Source organism: Trachypithecus francoisi, unplaced genomic scaffold, assembly GCF_009764315.1.
Source record: "Trachypithecus francoisi isolate TF-2019V2 unplaced genomic scaffold, Tfra_2.0 Lachesis_group9, whole genome shotgun sequence".
NCBI lineage: Eukaryota > Metazoa > Chordata > Mammalia > Primates > Cercopithecidae > Trachypithecus > Trachypithecus francoisi.
Genome location: NW_022681474.1, coordinates 60,508,372 through 60,529,298, shown reverse-complemented (window position 1 = coordinate 60,529,298; position 20,927 = coordinate 60,508,372). Strand labels below are relative to the sequence as shown.

The window sequence follows — 20,927 nt, the reverse complement described above, 5'->3', positions numbered from 1 at the left end:
TTTCTGCTGAGAGAGGCCTGAGTGTGCAAGAGCTTGGCGAAAACAGAACTTTTTACGTGTATCGAGGCAGTGCGTGGACCGAAGAATGTCGATAGCGATCGGGGTGGGAGAGGGCGTGTGTTGGCTGGGGAAGGGCTAGCGGGAATCCAGGGCCAAAGGAGGGGGTTGGGGAAGGGCGATCGGGAGGCGCGGGCTCTCTCTGGCAGGTTGCCGCAGTAATGCAGTGGATTCCTCCCTTCGGTGTGCTGGACTTGCCCACGGTCCCTGAGCGCCCGAGCCCCTTCAGCGAGCTAGTGTACACCAACAACGACTCCTACATCATCCACTATGGGGATCTTAGAAAGATCCATAAAGCTGCCTCCCAGGGCCGAGTCTTAAAGCTAGAGAAGATTACAGCGAAGAAGAAGACCATCAACCTTAATGTAAAAGACTCCAAGAAGAGGTACCAGGCCGTGCTTCAGCCGGGGCTGCAGAAGGAGATGCTGGCTGCGGGAGGGTCGGCCCTTCAGAGTCGGGGCCTGGGGGGCCTGGGGAGGAAGGGAGCAGGTGGAGGAATGGCTGGCGGCGGGGCGGCCACCCTGGGCCCCGGGGTCTAGGCCTTCTTCCCGGGCAGGCCTCCAGGCCTGGGATGGGGGCGCCCTGCTGGGTGGAAGGCCCAGGCCACCTTAAAATCAACCCCAAACTTTAGCTGCTTTCTCCTTCACTCCTACTTCCTCTCACAGAGCACTGTGTAGAGAATTTTAATGATTTAACTCACAAAATTAAGTACATACAGGGTTTTACTTTTTTTATTTATTTATTCATTTTTTTTTTTTTTTTTTGAGACGGAGTCTCGCTCTGTTGCCCAGGCTGGAGTGCAGTGGCCGGATCTCAGCTCACTGCAAGCTCCACTTCCCGGGTTTACGCCATTCTCCTGCCTCAGCCTCCCGAGTAGCTGGGACTACAGGCGCCTGCCACCTCGCCCGGCTAGTTTTTTGTATATTTTAGTAGAGACGGGGTTTCACCGTGTTAGCCAGGATGGTCTCGATCTCCTGACCTCGTGATCCGCCCGTCTCGGCCTCCCAAAGTGCTGGGATTACAGGCTTGAGCCACCGCGCCCGGCCAGTGGTTTTACTTTTAATGTACAGGCTTTAAAAGATAATGTTAGCTACATTATGAAATGGTGCATAATGAAATAATTCCCATAATATATGTACTTCTTGGCTAAAAATTCTTTGGATAAAGTCCAATATCCATTTTGATATCAATGAATGTCTATGTAAATATGTTCTTTGCTGAGGGACCTTAGAAGGAAACTTTGAGGTAGGAAGATGGTTTATGTTCTTGAACTTAAGAAGACTGATTTTTCTTAAGATGCGGGTTCTCTATCAATTTTACATAAACCAAATAAAGTTATCAATGTTTTACCATTTTTTGAATTACAAAGGCTTTTACTATTGTGATGACATTTTAAATATTTTGTAATGGAGTAGAAAACTCTTGCCCTTCTAGATAGCAAAATGTGCTATTAACTTGCACAAGATGGGCCGGGCGTGGTGGCTTACGCCTGTAATCCCAGCACTTTGGGCGGCTGAGGCGGGTGGATCACCTGAGGTCAGGAGTTCAAGAACAGCCTGGCCAATAAGGTGAAACACCGTCTCTTACAAAATCACAAAAATTAGCCAGGCATGATGTCGGGTACCTGTAATCCCAGTTACTGGGGAGATTGAGGTACAGGAGTGGTTTGAACCCGGTAGGTGAAGATTGTAGTGAGCCGAGATCCCACCACTGCAATTCAGCCTAGGTGACAGAGAAACTCTGTCTCCCTAAAAAAAAAAAAAAAAAAAAAAAATCACAAATTGTTTGCTAACAGCTGAAAAGACAGGTAAATTAATACGACGGAATAGAAAATCCAGAAACACCCAAACATATGTAAGAATTTAGAACTTGGTAATGGTCACACTTTATACTAGTAGGAAAATAATTAGTTTCCTAAGTGAAATGCCTGCTTTTTGGAGAAAACTAGATTTTTATGCCAGAAAATAAGTTCCTGATGGAATATAGATTAAAAGTTTTTAATGTAGAAAATGATAAAAATAACAGAAGAAAACATATATGCCTATTTACAGAGATACATTTTTATGTTGACAAAACCTTTCTAAGAATGTCAGAAGCAAGCATTCTGAAGGGCAATTTAGTAAAACAAAAATTAAACCACTCTGCATATGAGAATAAATAAAAGGCAGCATACTTGTAAAAATATTTACTATACGTGTGTGTATATATATATTAGATTTAAAAATCTTCATTTTATAGAGAATTCACTCAAATCAACAATCTCTCTAATTTAAAATTGGGCAATTTAAATTAGAGATCTAAATTGCAGATCTAAAAAAAGTACTTGGCCTGTAATTTAAAATTGGGCAAAGTCCTTTTTTAAGATCCGCAAGTGACCTATGCACAAAGGAAACAATATTTAGTGTTCCCGGTTAGGGAAGGCATTTAAGTTAAAAAAGGAGTCAAATACTGTTCTCTATCCACAAAGTTTGTGAGGGTAAAAAGCAGTGATATTTATAGTACTCCTTAAAGTTTAAGTTGCAGATAACTTTTCAAATAGACAATTTGATGGTAAGTACCATATTTTAAAAATTGTATATGCCCATTAGTGATCAATTCTATTACACAAAAATACTTTTAGAAAATAATGAAACATACAAACAATTTCTTTTCTGAACACTGTTTAAAATATCAATGTATTAATAATAATCCATTTAATGGCTTTTATAAATACATTTCAGTGAGTTTACAGCATGGGATAATATGTGATCACTCAAGGTAGAAATATATTCAGAAACATGTTGACATTTGAAAATGTATTTTGGTATACTAAGTGAGGGTAAAGTTCAGTTTGATTATACATACATAAAGACTATGGTCTTGTGTTATCTGAAATTATGTACAAAACATAAAATTTGTTAAGGACATTTGTTTTAATATAAAATGTTTTTCCTTTTTATTATCTTTGATTTCTGCATTGAGCATGGACAATGCTATTAGTAAAAGTTTATTATTAATAAAATAATTTTTGGGAGGAGCAGCAATATGAATTTTGCACAGATAAAATAGTTTCTTGCTTTCTATATTTTAATTTTTATTTTTTGTGGATTAGTATGTTCTGTGAACTTTTAGCATCTTCAGAAGAGAATCTTTTTATCTGTGTTTATTGATTTACATATGCATTTTATTAGACACATATTTTTATTATATAGATTTATTACATATGTCAATAACTATAGATTAATCACTTTAATGTAGTGTCATTATTAGAAAAATAAAAGAGCAAATATAAGTGCTTTATTTATAGCAGTTTTTTAAGATACTGAACTTCCCAACTGTATTGATCCATTCTTTTAATCCATTTATCACATGTAAGCTGAATGCCTATTACGTAGAAGATACATTCTAACTCTCAAGACCCTTTCATTCTTAAAAATTTCACACTTACTTGCTCAGCCTGAGCGAAGTGAGAGATTTAAAATTGGAGTATTAGGATTGAATCTCAATTGAAGATTTTCCTCTCATCTTTCAAACAAAAACACTTCTGAAGTGAGAAACTAGTAAAAGATAACTACCAACCGTGATTTTGGAAATTTATAATAGTTTTAAATAGTAATATGAATCATTGGAAATACCTAATTTACATGTATTCTATAAATCTAAATATGAATTTACATACATTCTGTAAATCTAAATACGGAATTAGATGAGCCATACCTATTTATTTGAATCCCAAGTTTCCTTTGGCTTGAAGCTTTTAAAATATTAAAGAAGTACTGTGTTTTAATAATTTGTTGTTTTTATTTCAACTCTCCTTTTGCTTAGTACTCTTAAAGGCTAAATTTTTTTCAGTGTTAATCCTGTGCCTAGGACTGCCCTTGTCCTGTTGTATGTACTATATTCCACTTCTTGGAAGGCACTGTGAATTGTGTGATGCCTCCTTATTTTATGCACCAGTAAAAGATTGTTTAAATTTCTGCCAAACATAGTGGTAATAAATAATGAATTATAAGTGGCATTTCAATGTCAGAAATGTTAAAATATGAGAAACTGAGCATCTTAGAATCATTAAAATACAGTGTTATCTCTAACCTTTAAAACACACCACAAAGTAGGCATAATTGCACCATTTTACTTAAAATGTTGTCTTTGTTAAGCAGTAGTAATAATTATAATAATTATAATATCTAACAATTACCGAGCTGTTACATGTGCTAGGAACTCTCCAAAATACTTTGCATAGATTCTCATTGAGGCATCATGGTGATAACCTGTGAGATAACTGCTGTATTCATCTTCATTTCGTTGATGAGAAAATTGAGGTGCAGAAAGTTTAAGTGACAGCTAGAAAGTGAAAGACCTTAAAGTGATATTCAAGCCCAAGTTAAACTGAATCCAAAGACCAAGCTCTTTCTATTCAGATAGGCCACTCTTTCATTAATGTAGTGAGTAATGAGAGCAAATGAATGCTGTACTTTCTTCAGGAGAATATTAAATATTTGTTTTGAAGGCAGAAAAAGAGCATGGCATTTAATGTTTACAGTTACATAAATAATTGTATGTTTTGAGACAGTGGACTAAATTATGCCAAAAAGTCCTTTCACTCTCATAGGACTGCTCTACACTGGGCCTGTGTCAATGGCCATGCGGAAGTAGTAACATTTCTGGTAGACAGAAAGTGCCGACTTGACGTCCTTGATGGGGAAGACAGGACACCTCTGATGAAGGTAAACAGTAGCCAGTTTTTTTCAGCAGGAGATAGATTTGGTTTAAATACATAGAATAAAAATGAATTTATCTCATTGAAATACAACGAGTTTTGAAACCTGTGGAATATTTATTTTGATTTCCTATACTTTATAATTTATATTATAAATTATTTAGTTTATAATAATTCTTGCTTTAATACTGACAGGCTCTACAATGCCAGAGGGAGGATTGTGCAAATATTCTGGTAGATTCTGGTGCCGGTCTAAATATTGTAGATGTGTATGGCAACACAGCTCTCCATTATGCTGTTTATAATAAGAATTTGTCAGCGGTGGCAAAACTGGTGTCCCATGGTGCAGTCGTCGAAATGCAAAACAAGGTAGACATTAACCCATGTTATTTTCAAAATATTTGAAATCAATTTGTTTTAACATTAACATATGTATTTTTTTTATATTTGGAAGCTCAAACATTCCTTGAATGAAAATAGCTTGAAATAATTTAATTGTCTAAGATTTTACTTTAAATATTTATGTTTTTACAAGAACTATTAGAGAGTATGGCTTTTCTGTGCATTCGTGATAAATATTTGAATTTGTTAAAGGTAAAAGTTTTTCAAATATTCTTTCCCACACAAGTGTTTTTTTTCTTTCCAGTTAGTGTAAAACTAGAGGAAAGCAAAATTTGCCTGCATAAATTGAGTCAACATGTAAAATTTAGGAGACATGCAGAAATCTGGGTTTCCTCTTAAAGGATTGAATCTGGTGTCTCTTGAGCCCATATGACTGTTTGGTATACTATGAAGACGTTCTAGCTTTACATAAAGCATATGTTTCCAGTTTGCTTCTGTGCCCACCTAGTTACATCACTTACTCGACTTATCTCTTGCCTCTGCAAATATTTCAGTTATCAATTCCTCTTTCATAGTATATTTTGGTAAAGATTTCAAGGTATTCAAGACAGTTGATAGGTGTTTATAATATATAGTTTATATAGTTTATATTTTACCTTAATTCATTAATAATGGGGTTGACTTCTAGAATTTAGAAGACTTTTTAAACAATGATTTTTCTGTATATAAACCATAAATAATTATCTTCTATTAAAATGCCTTTAAGCCTTTTTAGATTAATCATGGTTATATTTGAATAGCAGAAAATATTACATCCTTCTCTTCAGAATTGTCCCTTAAAATTCAACTGATTTAGTGGCTTCTATTATGCTAATCCATATAGATGAGTTAGAACTTTCATTAATAAGTCATTTTATTCATATTTTTGATATTTTGCCAAAAATTAAGTGGCAACTACAATAGAAACCAGAATAAAAATGGATTGTTGCATTTTAAGAAGTAGATATGCATTAGAATCTTAGGATTATCATTATAATTGAGAATAAACTTTCATACTGAATTGTTAATAGCTGAGATAAAGTTCTATTGTCTTGTAATAGGAGAAACCCCATGGACCATTTAATAATAAGCAATCAAAGTTCATTTGAAGCCAATCTCTGTTAATTTAGAGTCACTTCCTTAGTGACCCATGTAGAACAGGTGTGCCTGACATTGGCATCTGAGATCTTGGGATTATTGATAGAAGAGAATCAAGCGAGTTTGTATCACCCAGAGGAAACCTCCATTTTTCTTGGGAAACTTTCAGATCTGTATCCCTGAAATTATGACAATATTAACATTGTCAAATGTTAATGTCTGCCACAGAAATATATTGTCAAATAAGGAATAGTCAAAGCTCAAGTCATTTATTGAATAATGGACATTTAATTCACAGTTTTATAATATATTTTGAAAATAGATAATGGTAGAATCTGTTGAGGTATAGTGCTTCTAGTAAGGTAATTATTCTTTGGAATATAGTTTAAGAAACACTGCTTTAGAGGTAACAATTTGGATTACTAATTTAGTCAAAAACAAAGTATTTACTACTATGTCTTAGGGTTTAAGGATATAGAGATAAAAGATACAGCCCTTGCCCTCAAGAAGCTCTTGGTTTAGATGAGATAACTAGAGTTAACGTGGTGATGCAGAGGCTGAATATTTACAAGGGAAGGTGCAGTGCATGGGAAAGCACAGAAAAGGGACAAAGAAGGGACTGCTATTGACTTACTTTCTATTTTATGTGTTTCAGTTCATAGGATATTATATAAGGTTTTCAGTTCAACTGAGAAATATGTAATTTCCTGAATTTTAAATTGTTTTGCTATTTTACAGGCTTACCTCACACCACTTTTACTGGCCATAACGAAAAGAAGTGAGCAAATTGTCGAATTTTTACTGACAAAAAATGCAAATGCGAATGCAGTTAGTAGGTTTAAACGGTATAGTATTTCTTTTTTTTTTATTAAAAAACACTTGAGCAGTGTTCTAGAGTAATAACACTTGTCAGAAATATTAATAACATTTACTTAAAATTGTTAGATTATAGTGAAAATATCAACACAAATTATCAGAAGAAAAGCAATTATTTTGACTGGTCAACATAAAGAACAGTATATAGTAGGATTTATCTTCTCTTATTATATTGACTGATTCCTATGTGTAATCTGATGTTTTTGGTTGCATTATCTTCTGTTAGCTAAAGTGGTTCTCTATTAGTTTTAAGAAGTATGAACTTTTAAAGTTTACTTTATAATTCAATATTGAATGAATTATATAGTATTTTTCTGACTTCTGTTTTTTGTACACTTTTAAAAAAATGCAATATTTGCTGGGCACGGTAACTGTCGCCTGTTATCCCACCACTTTGGGAGGCCAAGGTGGTTGGATCACTTGAGGCCAGGAGTTTGAGACCAGCCTAGCCAACATGGTGTAACCCCGTTTCTACTAAAAATACAAAAATTAGCTGGGCATGGTGGCACATGCCTGTAGTCCCAGCTACTCGGGGGGCTGAGGCAGAAGAATTGCTTGAACCTGGAGGCAGAAGTTGCAGTGAGCTGAGATAGTGCCACCACACTCCAGCCTGGGTAACAGAGCGAGATTCTGTCCCAAAGGAAAGAAAAAGCAAAATTAAATAGAAATAGGAGTTTAAAACCATTTTGTCTTTAGGACAACTGTTTGCTTTAAGTTGTTTTCTTTGAAGAATATTAATTTTAGGTTATCCCTACGTGACTATTAATTGCTATCACCAGATACTGTGAATTTATTATTATTTTTCCTTTTTTATTCATAGTGTGTTTTTATTTTTAATTTGTGTGGGTAGAGGGAAGAAATACATCTTTAATTGGATTAACATTTTATTTAATTAAGATAAGCCATAGGTGAGTAATAAAGAGAAAAGAGGCTTTTGATTCATACAAGATTGAGTTTAATTTCTAGCTTCCTCACTTGACAGGTGTGACCTTGCAAACATTACTTAATACCAAGTATGATTTTCTATATGAAAATGAGAATAATAATATGTCCTTTAAGGATGACTGCGTTGAAGTAACATTATGAATATCAACAGCATTTAATTCAGGGTCTCATACATTCTTATCAGCATCATTAACTAAACTTACCATGACTACTACTAATATCATTATTCCTAATATTATTTTAAGCCTTCAGATTGCTGTCACTGGTCTGACTTCTAGCTGATTTTGAAGTATAAACTATTACATCAGACTAAGGAAGGAATAGATAATTCTTCACTTAAATCTTTTACTCTGTTAGATTAGTGAACAGAGCATAATTTCTTGCCCCTCAAAGGACTTTATATTAGTCAATTCTAGTATGCAATATCCCATTGGGACATGAGTCTTTTTGCTCCTTCCTTTCAGCCTTCGTGGTGATTTACAAGGATAAACATTTGAGCACTCAAGATACTTATGTTTGTTAGTACATGTAAATGGTTAATTCTATACTGACAGGCACATATTAAATTGGTTCTGCTCATAGTAAGGAATTTATCTCTTTGTTATTTTAGCACAGCTCTCATGCTTGCTGTATGTCATGGATCATCAGAGATAGTCGGCATGCTTCTTCTGCGAAATGTTGATGTCTTTGCTGAAGATACGTGTGGAATGACTGCAGAACATTATGCTATTGCTTGTGGATTTGATCAGTAAGTGTTTACATTTAGAAGCTAGGTGAGATTTTATAGTTTGTTTCAGGTAGTTTTTAAATGTGAGTTAGTTCACTTCATCAGCCAGAAACTAGGCAAAAATCTAGACTAGTTAGGAGTATTGTGTCCAAGATTCTTTATTTAAGGACTTTCAACAACTTTATCCCTAATGTTGTCTAGTTGATTTTTCTAATTAGTTATTTGGGTCTTGAAATGTCCACTTTAGCAGAAAACCTGATAGTCTCCCCCAGCGGCTGTCTTCCATAGCTAAATACTTGAATTTAAAAAAAAATCCAAGGGGTTCCCTAAGTCCAAGGAAGACATTCTTTTTGTATAAGTCAAAAGGATTGGGGACGGAAATCACTATGTCTCAAGTAAGTTGGTTAGATTTAACAGAGTTAAGCCTCACCCATCATTGATCAGTCTTCACGTATAAAAGTAGGAATTTTGTTGTTTCCATTAACTCTGTTGCTGCATCATTGCCATTGAAACTGCTCCTGCAGTCTGGTAATGATTGACCTTTGTGACCTTACTGACACAGATCCCTCAGCCTTCATGGTGATCTATATGTAGACTTCAAAGTCATTACAGTTTTTTAAAGTTCACATACATATTCTCAGCCATTCTTTCCAAAGTACCAGCACCCTGCTCTGGCAGCTAGGACTTTTAACTTTAGCCACACACATAGTGAGCAAATTGACCCTTCTCCTCCCACTCAAAACCTGATGTGACACCCACATCTTAGCCTGGACTTGGCCTAGAACTTCATGGTAAGTTATCCTTTGAATGACTTTTTTTCTGTTTTCTCTAGCAAATATTAGTTGTGATAGTTTAAAACTGTAAGACAGGTTGAAATAATGTTACAGGAATAAATTAGAGATCCATTTTTATTTTGTTACCAGATCTATATCCCTGGCAATTTATATCCTGTGAGGCACCATTTTACAGGTAGTGGAAGGCCTCATCTTATTCTGTAAGATCCCATGTCATCTTTCCACATTTGTAGTCGGTTCCAACTTGTACTTGTCCCCTCAAGTGATTCTTTTTTCGTAAAAGCAAAAATCTCCCATACTACTTGCATCTCTATCTCAAGTTTTTAAAATATTTTCAAATTCTGCATTACCATGAAGCCATTCAATAGACTTCACTCCATCTCAAGTAACTTGGTTAGATTTAACAGAGCTAAGCCTCATCCATCATTGATCAGTCTTCAAGTGTAAAAGTTGGGATTTGTGCTGGCTTCAGTGGTACATATACTAAAATTGAAACAATGTCGAGAAGATCAGCATGGTCCCTGCACAAGGATGACACACAAATCTGCGAAGTGTTGCATATTTCTTGCAGTCCCCAAAAGGACATTTGACTACTTTCTAACTAGCTCCAAGGAAATGGTGTGAGTCAAAGCAAAATGCGTGACACCAAGTATTGCAGTTGTGATTTTCATACAAAAAATATTTATATAAGGTGGTGTATGAAATGAGATGTGGTGAGTAACACATAGGATCTTCTGTGCAATATGTTGTAAGTAGGCATCTCAGAAATGAGAAAATAACAACTTGCATCTTCTTTGTGGAACTTACAAAAAATAGTGGCAGGGTTTTGTCTTCCACAGCAGCTGGAAATGCACTTAGTGACTAAGCCTCATTTTAACAAAGATTTGTTAGTTCAGGTTTAAGGAAGTAGATAAAGAGTAGTAGTAGTCCAAGCCAGATGCTGACATCTATTAGTTTTCTGCCCTTGGTGTGATTGATGAGCTCAGTAATAGAGGATAATCAGGTTATCCAATTTGATGAATTAACATATTTATAAATAAATTTCATTACAAATTATAAAATAGCTTAGATGCCTTGAATTACAAGCCACAGAGAATAGAACATCTAATAACCAAAAGTAGGAATTAATAACAGAAAACTGCAACATTTGAACATTATAACCTATGGAGAAACACTTTTTTAAAAAAATTAAATTTATTTTTTGTAGAGACACGGTCTTCCTATGTTGCCCAGGCTGGTCTTGAACTTCTGGGCTCAAGCAATCCTCCTGTCTCAGTATCCCAAAGTGCTTGCATCACAGGCATGAGCCACTGCACCAGGCCAACACATTGGGTTTTACTGGGAATTTTAAAATAGTTTCAGCAATAAGGTTCAAGAACAAATTATTTCATTGCTTCACTATTTCTTTGAGCATTTTAAAAATGTTATCTTGTTAAATCTTTATAATAACCTAGTGAAAGGAGGCTCTAAAATCCTCATTTTTAGAAGACATTGAGCCTAAGAGAAGCAGCTTATTCAACAAAAAATACCTATTGGTAACATGCTAGGAATTTTTCTGAGTTAGGGACATTTTCCATTAAGCCAAGCTAACTGTAGTTAATTGACTGAGTTATACTGCCCTCAATTCATGACTATTTCATCTTACTTTAATTCTTCTTTAATTAGAAACTTACTAAGTTCATAGAGCTAACAAACTTAAAGTCTATGGAATAAGTAATGTTCTGATATTAGCCCTGATATTGTCTGAAATACTCTAAGAACTTAATAAATTTGGTAAATGTTTTTTATAATATCAGTGTTAAAATAGTAATTTTATTTATTACATTTTAATACATAGCATTCATCAACAACTTTTGGAATATATACGAAAATTATCTAAAAATACCAGTCCAGGTAAGACTTCTGATAGTAAACTACTCTTGGTGGTGCTACCATAAGATTATGGAAGTGTTGATCACAAAAAGGCAATTCAAAAAGCAATGTGTAAATAGCATGTGTTTACATATGTACATATATGTGTGTGTGTGTGTGTATATATATATATGTAGCTTTAATTTTTTAGTTTATAATTCAGAATTAGTTAATAATTTCATTGTAGGTAGCTTATAATCTCAAAAAATATTATCTGAAAAAATATTTGTTTAATTATGGTCCCTAAAATCCTATATAATACTTTTCTATACATAAGTAATGCAATTTTTAAGTTTGTATATTGTATGTTTCCTCAATTGTCCTAACAACTTAGGCTTGTTATAAAATGTATAACCCTTGTTGTGATTGATGAACTCAGTAATAGGGGATGCTCAGGTTAGCCAATTTAATTTAAGCAGCTGAAAATCTGCTTCTTATATTCATGAATTAATATATTTATAAATGAATTTTATTACAAATTATAAAGTAGCTTACATGCCCTGAATTATAAGCCACAAAGAATTGAACATCTAATAATGAAAAGTAGGATTTAATAACAGAAAGCTGTAACATTTGAATATTATAACCTGCGGGGGTCTGTCCTACAGATGATTGAGACACATACCCAGACACCCATATTCAGTGAAAGAGCAACAAGGGTTCTGAGCTGATTACAGACACCAAGGAAGGTGCTGTAAAGAGTCAGCAGCCACAGTCCTGGCTAGCTGGCCCTGTGGGCGTTTATTAGCAAAGTTTTAATGACAAAGGCTTTGAGTCCACACACCTGTGGGTAATTAATCTGGTCACCCCCCCCCCCAACCCCGGAGAGCCATCCTGCCCATGGGTGATCAAAGGTTAGTCTTAAGACCACATAAGTAAACAAGCTATTTAGATAAACTATTCCACCTTCCTTTGTACCCACTTGAAGCTATTTACTCAAGGTAAGAATTAGGCTGCTTTCAGCCATAACCTTATCTTGAGACTTTTACAAAACCCTCTGGCCTTCCAGGAAGATTTGTGTCTATGTCCTATAACTTCATATTAAAATGTTTTTCACCAACCTGACTGAACTCCCACAATAACCGATGAAGAAACACGGTTTTATTTATTTATTCATTGATTGATTGATTGATTGATTGATTCATTCATTGTAGAGACAGGGTCTCCTTATGTTGCCCAGGCTGGTATTGAACTTCTGGGCTCTATTTAATTTTTACAATACATAGTTTGGATTTAGTAAATGAGAATTAATTACAGTTGAGTCTTGAGCAATGAGAGTTAGGGTGCTGATCCCCCATGCAGCTGAAAATCTGCTTCATATGAAAATCTGTTTCTTTTGACTCCTCCAAAACTTTACTAGTAGTCCACTGTTGATCTGGAGCCTTACTGAAAGCATAAACAGTCAATTAACTCATAGTTTCTATTTTATATGTGAGCTGGAAGAAAGAAACTTTTATAAGAAGGAAAATGTATATTCACTATTCAGTGGAAGTGAATTATTATACATAAAGGTCTTCATTCTTATTTGCCTTCATGTTGAGTAGTCTGATAAGGAGGAGGCAGAGGAGAGATTTGTCTTGTTATCTTGCAGTGGCAACAGAAAAGAAAAATCTGTCTATTAGTGGGCTCCTACAGTGAAACCTTCATTCAAGGATCAACTGTGGGACATAGTGACTTGTGTCACTAAAAAAGTAACTGTCTTTAGAATTTGAAATTTAATAATACTTTTCTGGCACCATAAACAAATGCCAACAAGAATCACAAAACTTTGCCAGGGTGCCTCAGTACCAATAGGAGATTATTTTTCAAAGATACTTACTGAATGTAGAAGTCAGAAAAGCAATTTTTTGTTGAGAAGCGCAGGTTATGTTACATAGTCTTGTACCAACAAGGTCTCACTATTACCAACTTCATTCCCCCTAAGTTGAAACCAAATAAGATATATTTACTTCATTAGAACAAGATATGTTGTTCTATCTGCTGGATAATTAGTGTGTTAATAGTAATTTGTTACAACAAGATACTGTGTTTCTAATAGTCAAAACATTATCATTATAAATATTCAAATAGCTTAACTCTAGGCTCAAGAAATTATAATAAAGTTACAAAAATTTTTCATAATAACAAAAATGCTACTGTGATACCTAAATGTGACATAATGCATTGTACAATATGAACTATATGAGCACATCTTTATTATATATTTATCAAAGGACCTCTATAAGTTAGGTTTTGCAAGTTGCAAGAGACAAAGATAGAATACACATAGTTTGGGTCTTTGAGGTGTTCATAATACAGTACAGGTGTCCCTATTGAATTTCTGCATTTTTCCAACAGAATTTCCTAAAAAATATTTTTTATTCATTTATCCACTTGTCCACTTAACAAATAACTCTCAGGTATCTTTATGGCACTAAGCATCTTCCTTGTTATTATCATTGTCATTTTTTATTATTTACTACTTTACTAAGGTACTAAGCATTTTTCTTGTTATTATCATCTTTTTTTATTATTTATTACTTTATTTAGTGCTTACTCTGTGCCAGAACCCCTTTGGGAGCTTATAATTATTACTTATTATGTCATGTTGTTACTGTATTCAGCGTGTGTCAGACATTTTATATCCAAGGTGAAGAATTAAAGCTTTAAAAAGTTTGGTAGTGTCCAGGCACAGTGACTCACTCCTGTAATCCTAGCACTTTGGGAGGCCAAGGTGGATGGATTGCTTGAGCTCAGGAGTTTGAGACCAGCCCGACTAACATGGTGAAACCTGTCTCTACTAAATACGAAAAATTAGCGGGGCAATGTGGCCCCTCGCCTATAATCCCAGCTACTTGGGAGGCTGAGGTAGGAGAATCGCTTGAGTTGCATTGAGCTGAGATCACACCACTGCACTCCAGCCTGGGTGACTGAGCGAGACTCTGTCTCAAAAAAAAAAAAAAAAAAAAAAAAAAAAAAAAAAGAAAGAAAGAAAGAAAAGTTTGGTAATATTTCAAGAAAGCATACAGAAGGGGTAGAAGTTTGCCAGGTGAAGAGTCAGGAGGATGATATTTAGTAGAAGAATCTAGTATAACCAGATTGTGTATTTGGCAGAAGGAACATCTGCAGGAACACCTGATAAGACTGCACCCTTGGTGGAGGGAACACCTGACACAGCTGAGGGCTTGGTGGAAAAATCACCTGATGAGGCTGCGCCCTTGGTGGAGGGAACACCTGACACAGCTGAAAGCTTGGTGGAAAAATCACCTGATGAGGCTGCGCCCTTGGTGGAGGGAACACCTGACACAGCTGAAAGCTTGGTGGAAAAATCACCTGATGAGGCTGCGCCCTTGGTGGAGGGAACACCTGACACAGCTGAAAGCTTGGTGGAAAAATCACCTGATGAGGCTGCACCCTTGGTGGAGGGAACACCTGACAAAATTCAATGTTTGGGGAAAGCGACATCTGGAAAGTTTGAACAGTTAGCAGAAGAAACACCTAGAAAAATTACGAGGCCTGCAAAAGAAACATCTGGGTATAATATATGTCCAGTAACAGGAAGACTTACTAAGATCGCATGGGAGAAAAAAGCAAGACGTGTAAAGACTGAACGCGTGGCAGTAGTAACATCTAATAAAACTCAAGTTTCGGAAAAAGGAACATCTAAGATGACTGCATGTCCTACAAAAGAAACATCTACAAAAGCAAGTACCAATGGTAAGATGAGCGAACTTTGTAAGGTTTATTGGCACTTCGGGTTCCCTAGTGAAAAAAATGTGATGTGGGAGTAGTTGGGAATGACTTGAATATCTTTTTTTTTTTTTTTATACTTTAAGTTCTAGGGTACATGTGCATAACGTACAGGTTTGTTACCTATGTGTACTTGTGCCATGTTGGTGTGCTGCACCCATCAACTCGTCATTTACATCAGGTATAACTCCCAATGCAATCCCTCCCCCCTCCCCCCTCCCCATAATAGGCCCGATGTGTGATGTTCCCCTTCCTGAGTCCAAGTGATCTCATTGTTCAGTTCCCACCTATGAGTGAGAACATGAGGTGTTTGCTTTTTTGTTCTTGTGATAGTTTGCTGAGAATGATGATTTCCAGCTGCATCCATGTCCCTACAAAGGACAAAAACTCATCCTTTTTTATGGCTGCATAGTATTCCATGGTGTATATGTGCCACATTTTCTTAATCCAGTCTGTCACTGAAGGACATTTGGGTTGATTCCAAGTCTTTGCAATTGTGAATAGTGCTGCAATGAACATACATGTGCATGTGTCTTTATAGCAGCATGATTTATAATCCTTTGGGTAAATGCTCGTCATCACTGGCCATCAGAGAAATGCAAATCAAAACCACAATGAGATACCATCTCACACCAGTTAGAATGGCAATCATTAAAAAGTCAGGAAACAACAGGTGCTGGAGAGGATGTGGAGAAATAGGAACACTTTTACACTGTTGGTGGGATTGTAAACGAGTTCAACCATTATGGAAAACAGTATGGTGATTCCTCAAGGATCTAGAACTAGAAGTACCATATGACCCAGCCATCCCATTACATGACTTGAATATCGAAATAAGGCAAGCTTAGGCTACACTTTTTAATAGTATAGGAATAAGTAGCTCTTATTCTGTAGGCCCTGGAAAAATTCTCACAGTTTTTCTGGCTATAAATACTAGAAGAACTAACGAACAATGACTAAAACCATAGGAACCAAAGTTGTTTTGGTGGTACAGGGATATCATAGGATCCCACTTTCTGTTTTTTTTTTTTTTTTCTTTTGTGAGATGGAGTTTCAAACTGTTGCCTGAGCTGGAGTGCAGTGGCATGAGCAATCTCGGCTGACTACAACCTCTGCCTCCTGGCTTCATGTGATTATCCTGCCTCAGCCTCCCAAGTAGCTAGGATTAGAGGTGCCTGCCACCACACCTGGATAATGTTTTGTATTTTTAGTAGAGATGGGGTTTCACTATATTGGCCAGACTCAAACTTGTGACCTGCTGATATGCCCGCCTTGGCCTCCAAAAGTGCTGAGAATTCAGGTGTGAGCCACTGTGCCCAGCCAGGATTCCACTTTTGGTTGGTTAATTAGCAACAGCTCCAGTAATCATGCTCTCTCAAGACAATATTTAAAAGCTGGAAGGGTTACTTTTGTTCACATGTTTCTTTTAAAGAGGGAGAAAACTTGGAAGCTTGCAGTAATCTTCCTGTAACATTTTATTGGCTGGATTATACCACATGCTTGTATCTAAACCGGTCACTAGGAAAGCAAATGTAATTACTGTGATTAGCTTACAATAATGATTTCTCTTTTTGAGATGGGATTGGGGTAATGGAATACTGAATATCTAAAGAAACTTACGTTTCTGCAGCAAGAAAGAATAAATAATGTCTATGCATAGGAAGCCAGCAACGTTTTCTTCAGGGATTCATTGAAAAAGTTTGAGCAGGGGAGTCACAAGATTAGATTTGAGTATCAGGGCATACTGGATATGGTATAAGGCAGAGACTGGCAAACTTTTCCTGTAAAGTGCCAGATAGGGAATATGTTAGGCTGCTGGGCACGGTGGCTCAAGCCTGTAATCCCAGCACTTTGGGAGACTGAGGCACGTGGATCATGAAGTCAGGAGTTCGAGAACAGCCTGGCCAACATGTTGAAACACCATCTCTACTAAAAATACAAAAAGTAGCCAGGCATGGTGGTGTGTGCCTGTAATCCCAGCTACTTGAGAGGCTGAAGCGGGAGAATCACTTGAACCCGGGAGGCAGAGGTTTCCAGGAGCTGAGATCGCACCACTACACTCTAGCCTGGGTGACAGAGCAATATTCCATCTCAAAAAAAAAAAAAAAAAAAAATGCTAGGCCATGTGGTCTCTATAATAGCGATTGAAGTCTGTACTGTAGAGTGAAAGCAGTCATAGATAATGTATGAGCAAACAGGCAAGATTGTACTCCAACAAAACTTTGTATTAAAACTGTCAGTTCCCTAGTTATTTGCTCCATTGCTGTCCACTCACAGCAAAGAGGATTAGGCTGCTTTCAGCCAAATCATTTACTGAAGTTGTGCAAACCCCTAACCAGGCCTTCCAAGAAGGTTTGTGTCTATTTCCTGTAACTATCTGTATAAGTATTTTTCTAATCACTTTTTCTGATCCCTGACAAGTAGGGCTTCTTTTTCCCTGTGAAAGCCATCAGTTAAGGGGACATTTCTAACTAGGAAATATAAATATAAAGTAAGTTTGCATTTCCAGTGGCAATGGAAAGATTAAGCAAAGGCAGAAAAGAGGTACAGTTAATATGACTTACTGATATTGAGTTTAAAAAGCTAGGGGACAGAAAAAAATCTCAGGTCATTGATAAGTTTCCACATCGTGCATTAGCGTTTACAATGCTCATGGGGAAGGAGTAGGAAACTGTCAGGTCAACAGAGAAGTGCAAACAGTCATGGAACAGACCAAAGTTTTCTTTACATATTGAGTTTAATGAAACATTTATGTGGGATATTTTCAGTAAGTAACTGAATTATAGGTGTTTCTAGCTGGAGACAGTACTCTGGTTGGAGATGCAGGCCTAGAATAATTTTATTACAATTATTAGGCAAGCCATATATCTCAATGAGCTTATCCATTATGCAGAAGATGTAGAATAAGAAGAAAGCCATTGACAAAACCCTGGGAGTACCAACATTTTACAGAGTCAAAGGACTTGGTAAAGGTGACTGAGCAGTGACTAATGAAAAGTAGGAGAGCAGTCAGAGAAAGTGATGTTGCAAATTTCTTTTAAATGTGAGAATTTCATGAGATTACTGAAAAGTCAATTGGATTTAACTTACAAGTGTTTCAGTGGTAATCTGTTCAAAAGAATTCTTTTAAAGATGTTAAGTGTACTGTTGATGTGGTTAATGTTTCTGGTGTCCAAGAAGAAATTTCCCATGATCCTACCTAACTTTTTGTAACTGAAGCAGCCAACATACACAGGGTCTGGAAAATTGTCTAAACTGGGGAGTACATGTGCCAGGATTTTTCCAGAATTGTCAAAAGCTAAGGGTCATGTGTGAGGAAAAGTGCTGTTTTTTTATGTGCTTCTTGTGGAGAGTGGAGATCTGTGTTGTCTCTCTCTCTCTGTCTCTGTCTCTCTCTCTCTCACACACACACACATACACACATGCACAGTACAGTAATTCACCTTTATCCACAGGGGATATTTTCTAAGACATCCAGTGAATGTCTGAAACTGTGGATAGTATGGAACCCTATGCATTCATATTTTTTTCTATACATGCATATTTCTGATAAAGTTTAATTCATAAATTAGGCACAGAAAGAGATTAACAATAACTCATAATAAAATAAAACAATAACAATATATTATAATCAAAGTTAGGAGAATGTGGTCTCTCAAAGTGTCTTGTATTGTACTCACCCTTCTCACTCATATGGTAATTGTGAGATGATATAATGCCTATGTGATGAGATGAAGTCAGGAGAATAAGGTAGGAGTTGTCATGTGGTGTTAGGCTACTAATTATTTCTGGCTATCTGACTACACATCAGAAGGAGGATCATCTGCTTCATGTGACCCTGGATCATTGAGCCATGATAGTGTTGATGGTTGGGATTCAAGAAAAGACCATTTTGATGACTAATGGGCAGATAGCATATGCAAAGGGATGATTCATGACGTGGGTGAGATGGAACAGGGTGTCTTAATATTTCATCATATTCCTTAGAATGACACACTATTTAAGACTTATGACTTGTATATTTCTGGAATCCCCCATTTAATATTTTGGACTACAGTTGGCCACAAGTAGCTGAAGTCACAAAAATCCAAAGCTTCAATATTATATTGTGAAATATATGTTTGGTCTTCAACACTGTTTTGTGGCATACAACTCATAAAATGTTTAGAATCTCCAAAGTGATGTCTTTGTATGCTAATAATTGAGTGATGACTGGCAGTCCCTAGATAGCTTCAGGAAAGGAGCTTGTCACAAAAAAGAACAAGGCATGATTAGAGTGTTGGGACTTTCAGCCCCACCCCTAAACCTCCTAGGAGGTGACAGGAGCTGAAGATAAGGTCAATTACCACTGGCCGCAGATTTTTTCATTCATGCCTATGTAATAAAGCTTTCTTAAGAACCCAGAATGACTGGGATCAGAGACCTTCCAGAAAGCTGAATGTATGGAAGTATTTGGAGGCTGATATGCCCTGGGAGGGCATGGAAGCTCCATGCCCCTTCCCCCATAACTTGCCCTATGCATCTATTCATGTGTCTCCTTTGTGATACCCTTTATAATAAACTGATAAATGTGTTTCCCTTCATCTTTGGGGCACTCTAGCATGTTAATCAAACCCAAAGAGGGAGTCTTGAGAACCCCAACGTGAAACCAGCTGGTTAGAAGTTTCAGAGACACAGATTTGCAATTGATATGGGAGGGCAGTCTTGTGAGACTGAGCCTTCAACCTGTGGAATCTGAGACTATTTCTAGATAGATAGTGTTGGAATTGAATAGAGGACAACCAGCTGATTTCTGCTGCAGAATTGATTGCCTACTTGTTGGTGGAGAAAATCCTCCAAACATTTGGTCGCAGAAGTCTTCTGTTGTGATGTTTGTGGTGTGAGAGCAGAGGGAAGTCATGTGTGTGTGTTTCTTTCTATAAGTAGAGCAGATCAAGAGAGACTACTGTATCCTCTGTTCTAACTGCTCCGAGTTAATTTGTCTAGAAATTATACTTTCTAAGGTTGACACTGTCCACTTATACTAATTCTGCTAATAATACAATTTTCTGTCAGTCTTATAGGATTCTGTTTGTATTATGGCTATTGTACACTGTAGTTCACTTTTAGATATCAAATTGTGCTAAATTCGATTTTTCCTCTCATTTGAGAACTATAAAGGAGGGGAAATAATAGTTCTTAATGCATCAATTTTCTACCAATAGTATACTTAATAATAATTTTACTATAGTCTCAATGTATGGTCCCAAAGGAATGCTGTATATCAAATCATCTCAGTCTTTGTAACAAAGCATCTGAGTATTATGCTTTTTTATACACTATCTGGATCATGCATGAAAGTGTGCATGATTCTTTTAAATTAAGTTAAAGTACCATGATGTCTCCCAGGCTACTTTCAGACTCCTAGGCTCCTCCGGTGATCCTCCTGCCTCACCTTCCCAAGTAGCTAGGATTACAAGCATGTGCCATCATGCCCTCTTATGTTTTTGATATTCTGTATTTTCTATCTATATTTGTTGATTTAATGTATTTTATTTTTTCTCTTTAATAGTGCATGTGAGTCCTGCAGAGTCTATATTCAGGTAAGACTTTATGGTTTTTTAAAACGTATATTTTAACTCAGAAAATATAGAGGAAAGAAATCACTGTCGAGTATGCTACTCTGGGCTAGACAACATATTATGTGCTTAATATTTATCATCTCACATAG

At 36.3% G+C, this 20,927-nt stretch overlaps 1 protein-coding gene and 1 non-coding gene across 2 annotated transcripts in view; both read left to right on the top strand.

The window, feature by feature from the left end:
• The first annotated feature begins 187 nt into the window (after positions 1 to 187).
• The window catches only part of ANKRD30A (ankyrin repeat domain 30A), a 159,289-nt gene continuing 138,549 nt past the window's right edge, over positions 188 to 20,927 (top strand). Inside the window, exons 1-8 of the mRNA XM_033208467.1 lie at positions 188 to 442; positions 4,649 to 4,763; positions 4,952 to 5,125; positions 6,974 to 7,080; positions 8,667 to 8,804; positions 11,415 to 11,470; positions 14,582 to 15,184; positions 20,769 to 20,799. Coding sequence (XP_033064358.1) covers positions 219 to 442; positions 4,649 to 4,763; positions 4,952 to 5,125; positions 6,974 to 7,080; positions 8,667 to 8,804; positions 11,415 to 11,470; positions 14,582 to 15,184; positions 20,769 to 20,799 — 1,448 coding nt within the window. The 5' untranslated portion in view covers positions 188 to 218. The remainder of the gene's footprint in view (positions 443 to 4,648; positions 4,764 to 4,951; positions 5,126 to 6,973; positions 7,081 to 8,666; positions 8,805 to 11,414; positions 11,471 to 14,581; positions 15,185 to 20,768; positions 20,800 to 20,927) is intronic.
• On the top strand, positions 10,037 to 10,143 carry LOC117082955. Its single transcript, XR_004436868.1, has one exon. It is a non-coding gene; the product is annotated as a U6 spliceosomal RNA (small nuclear RNA).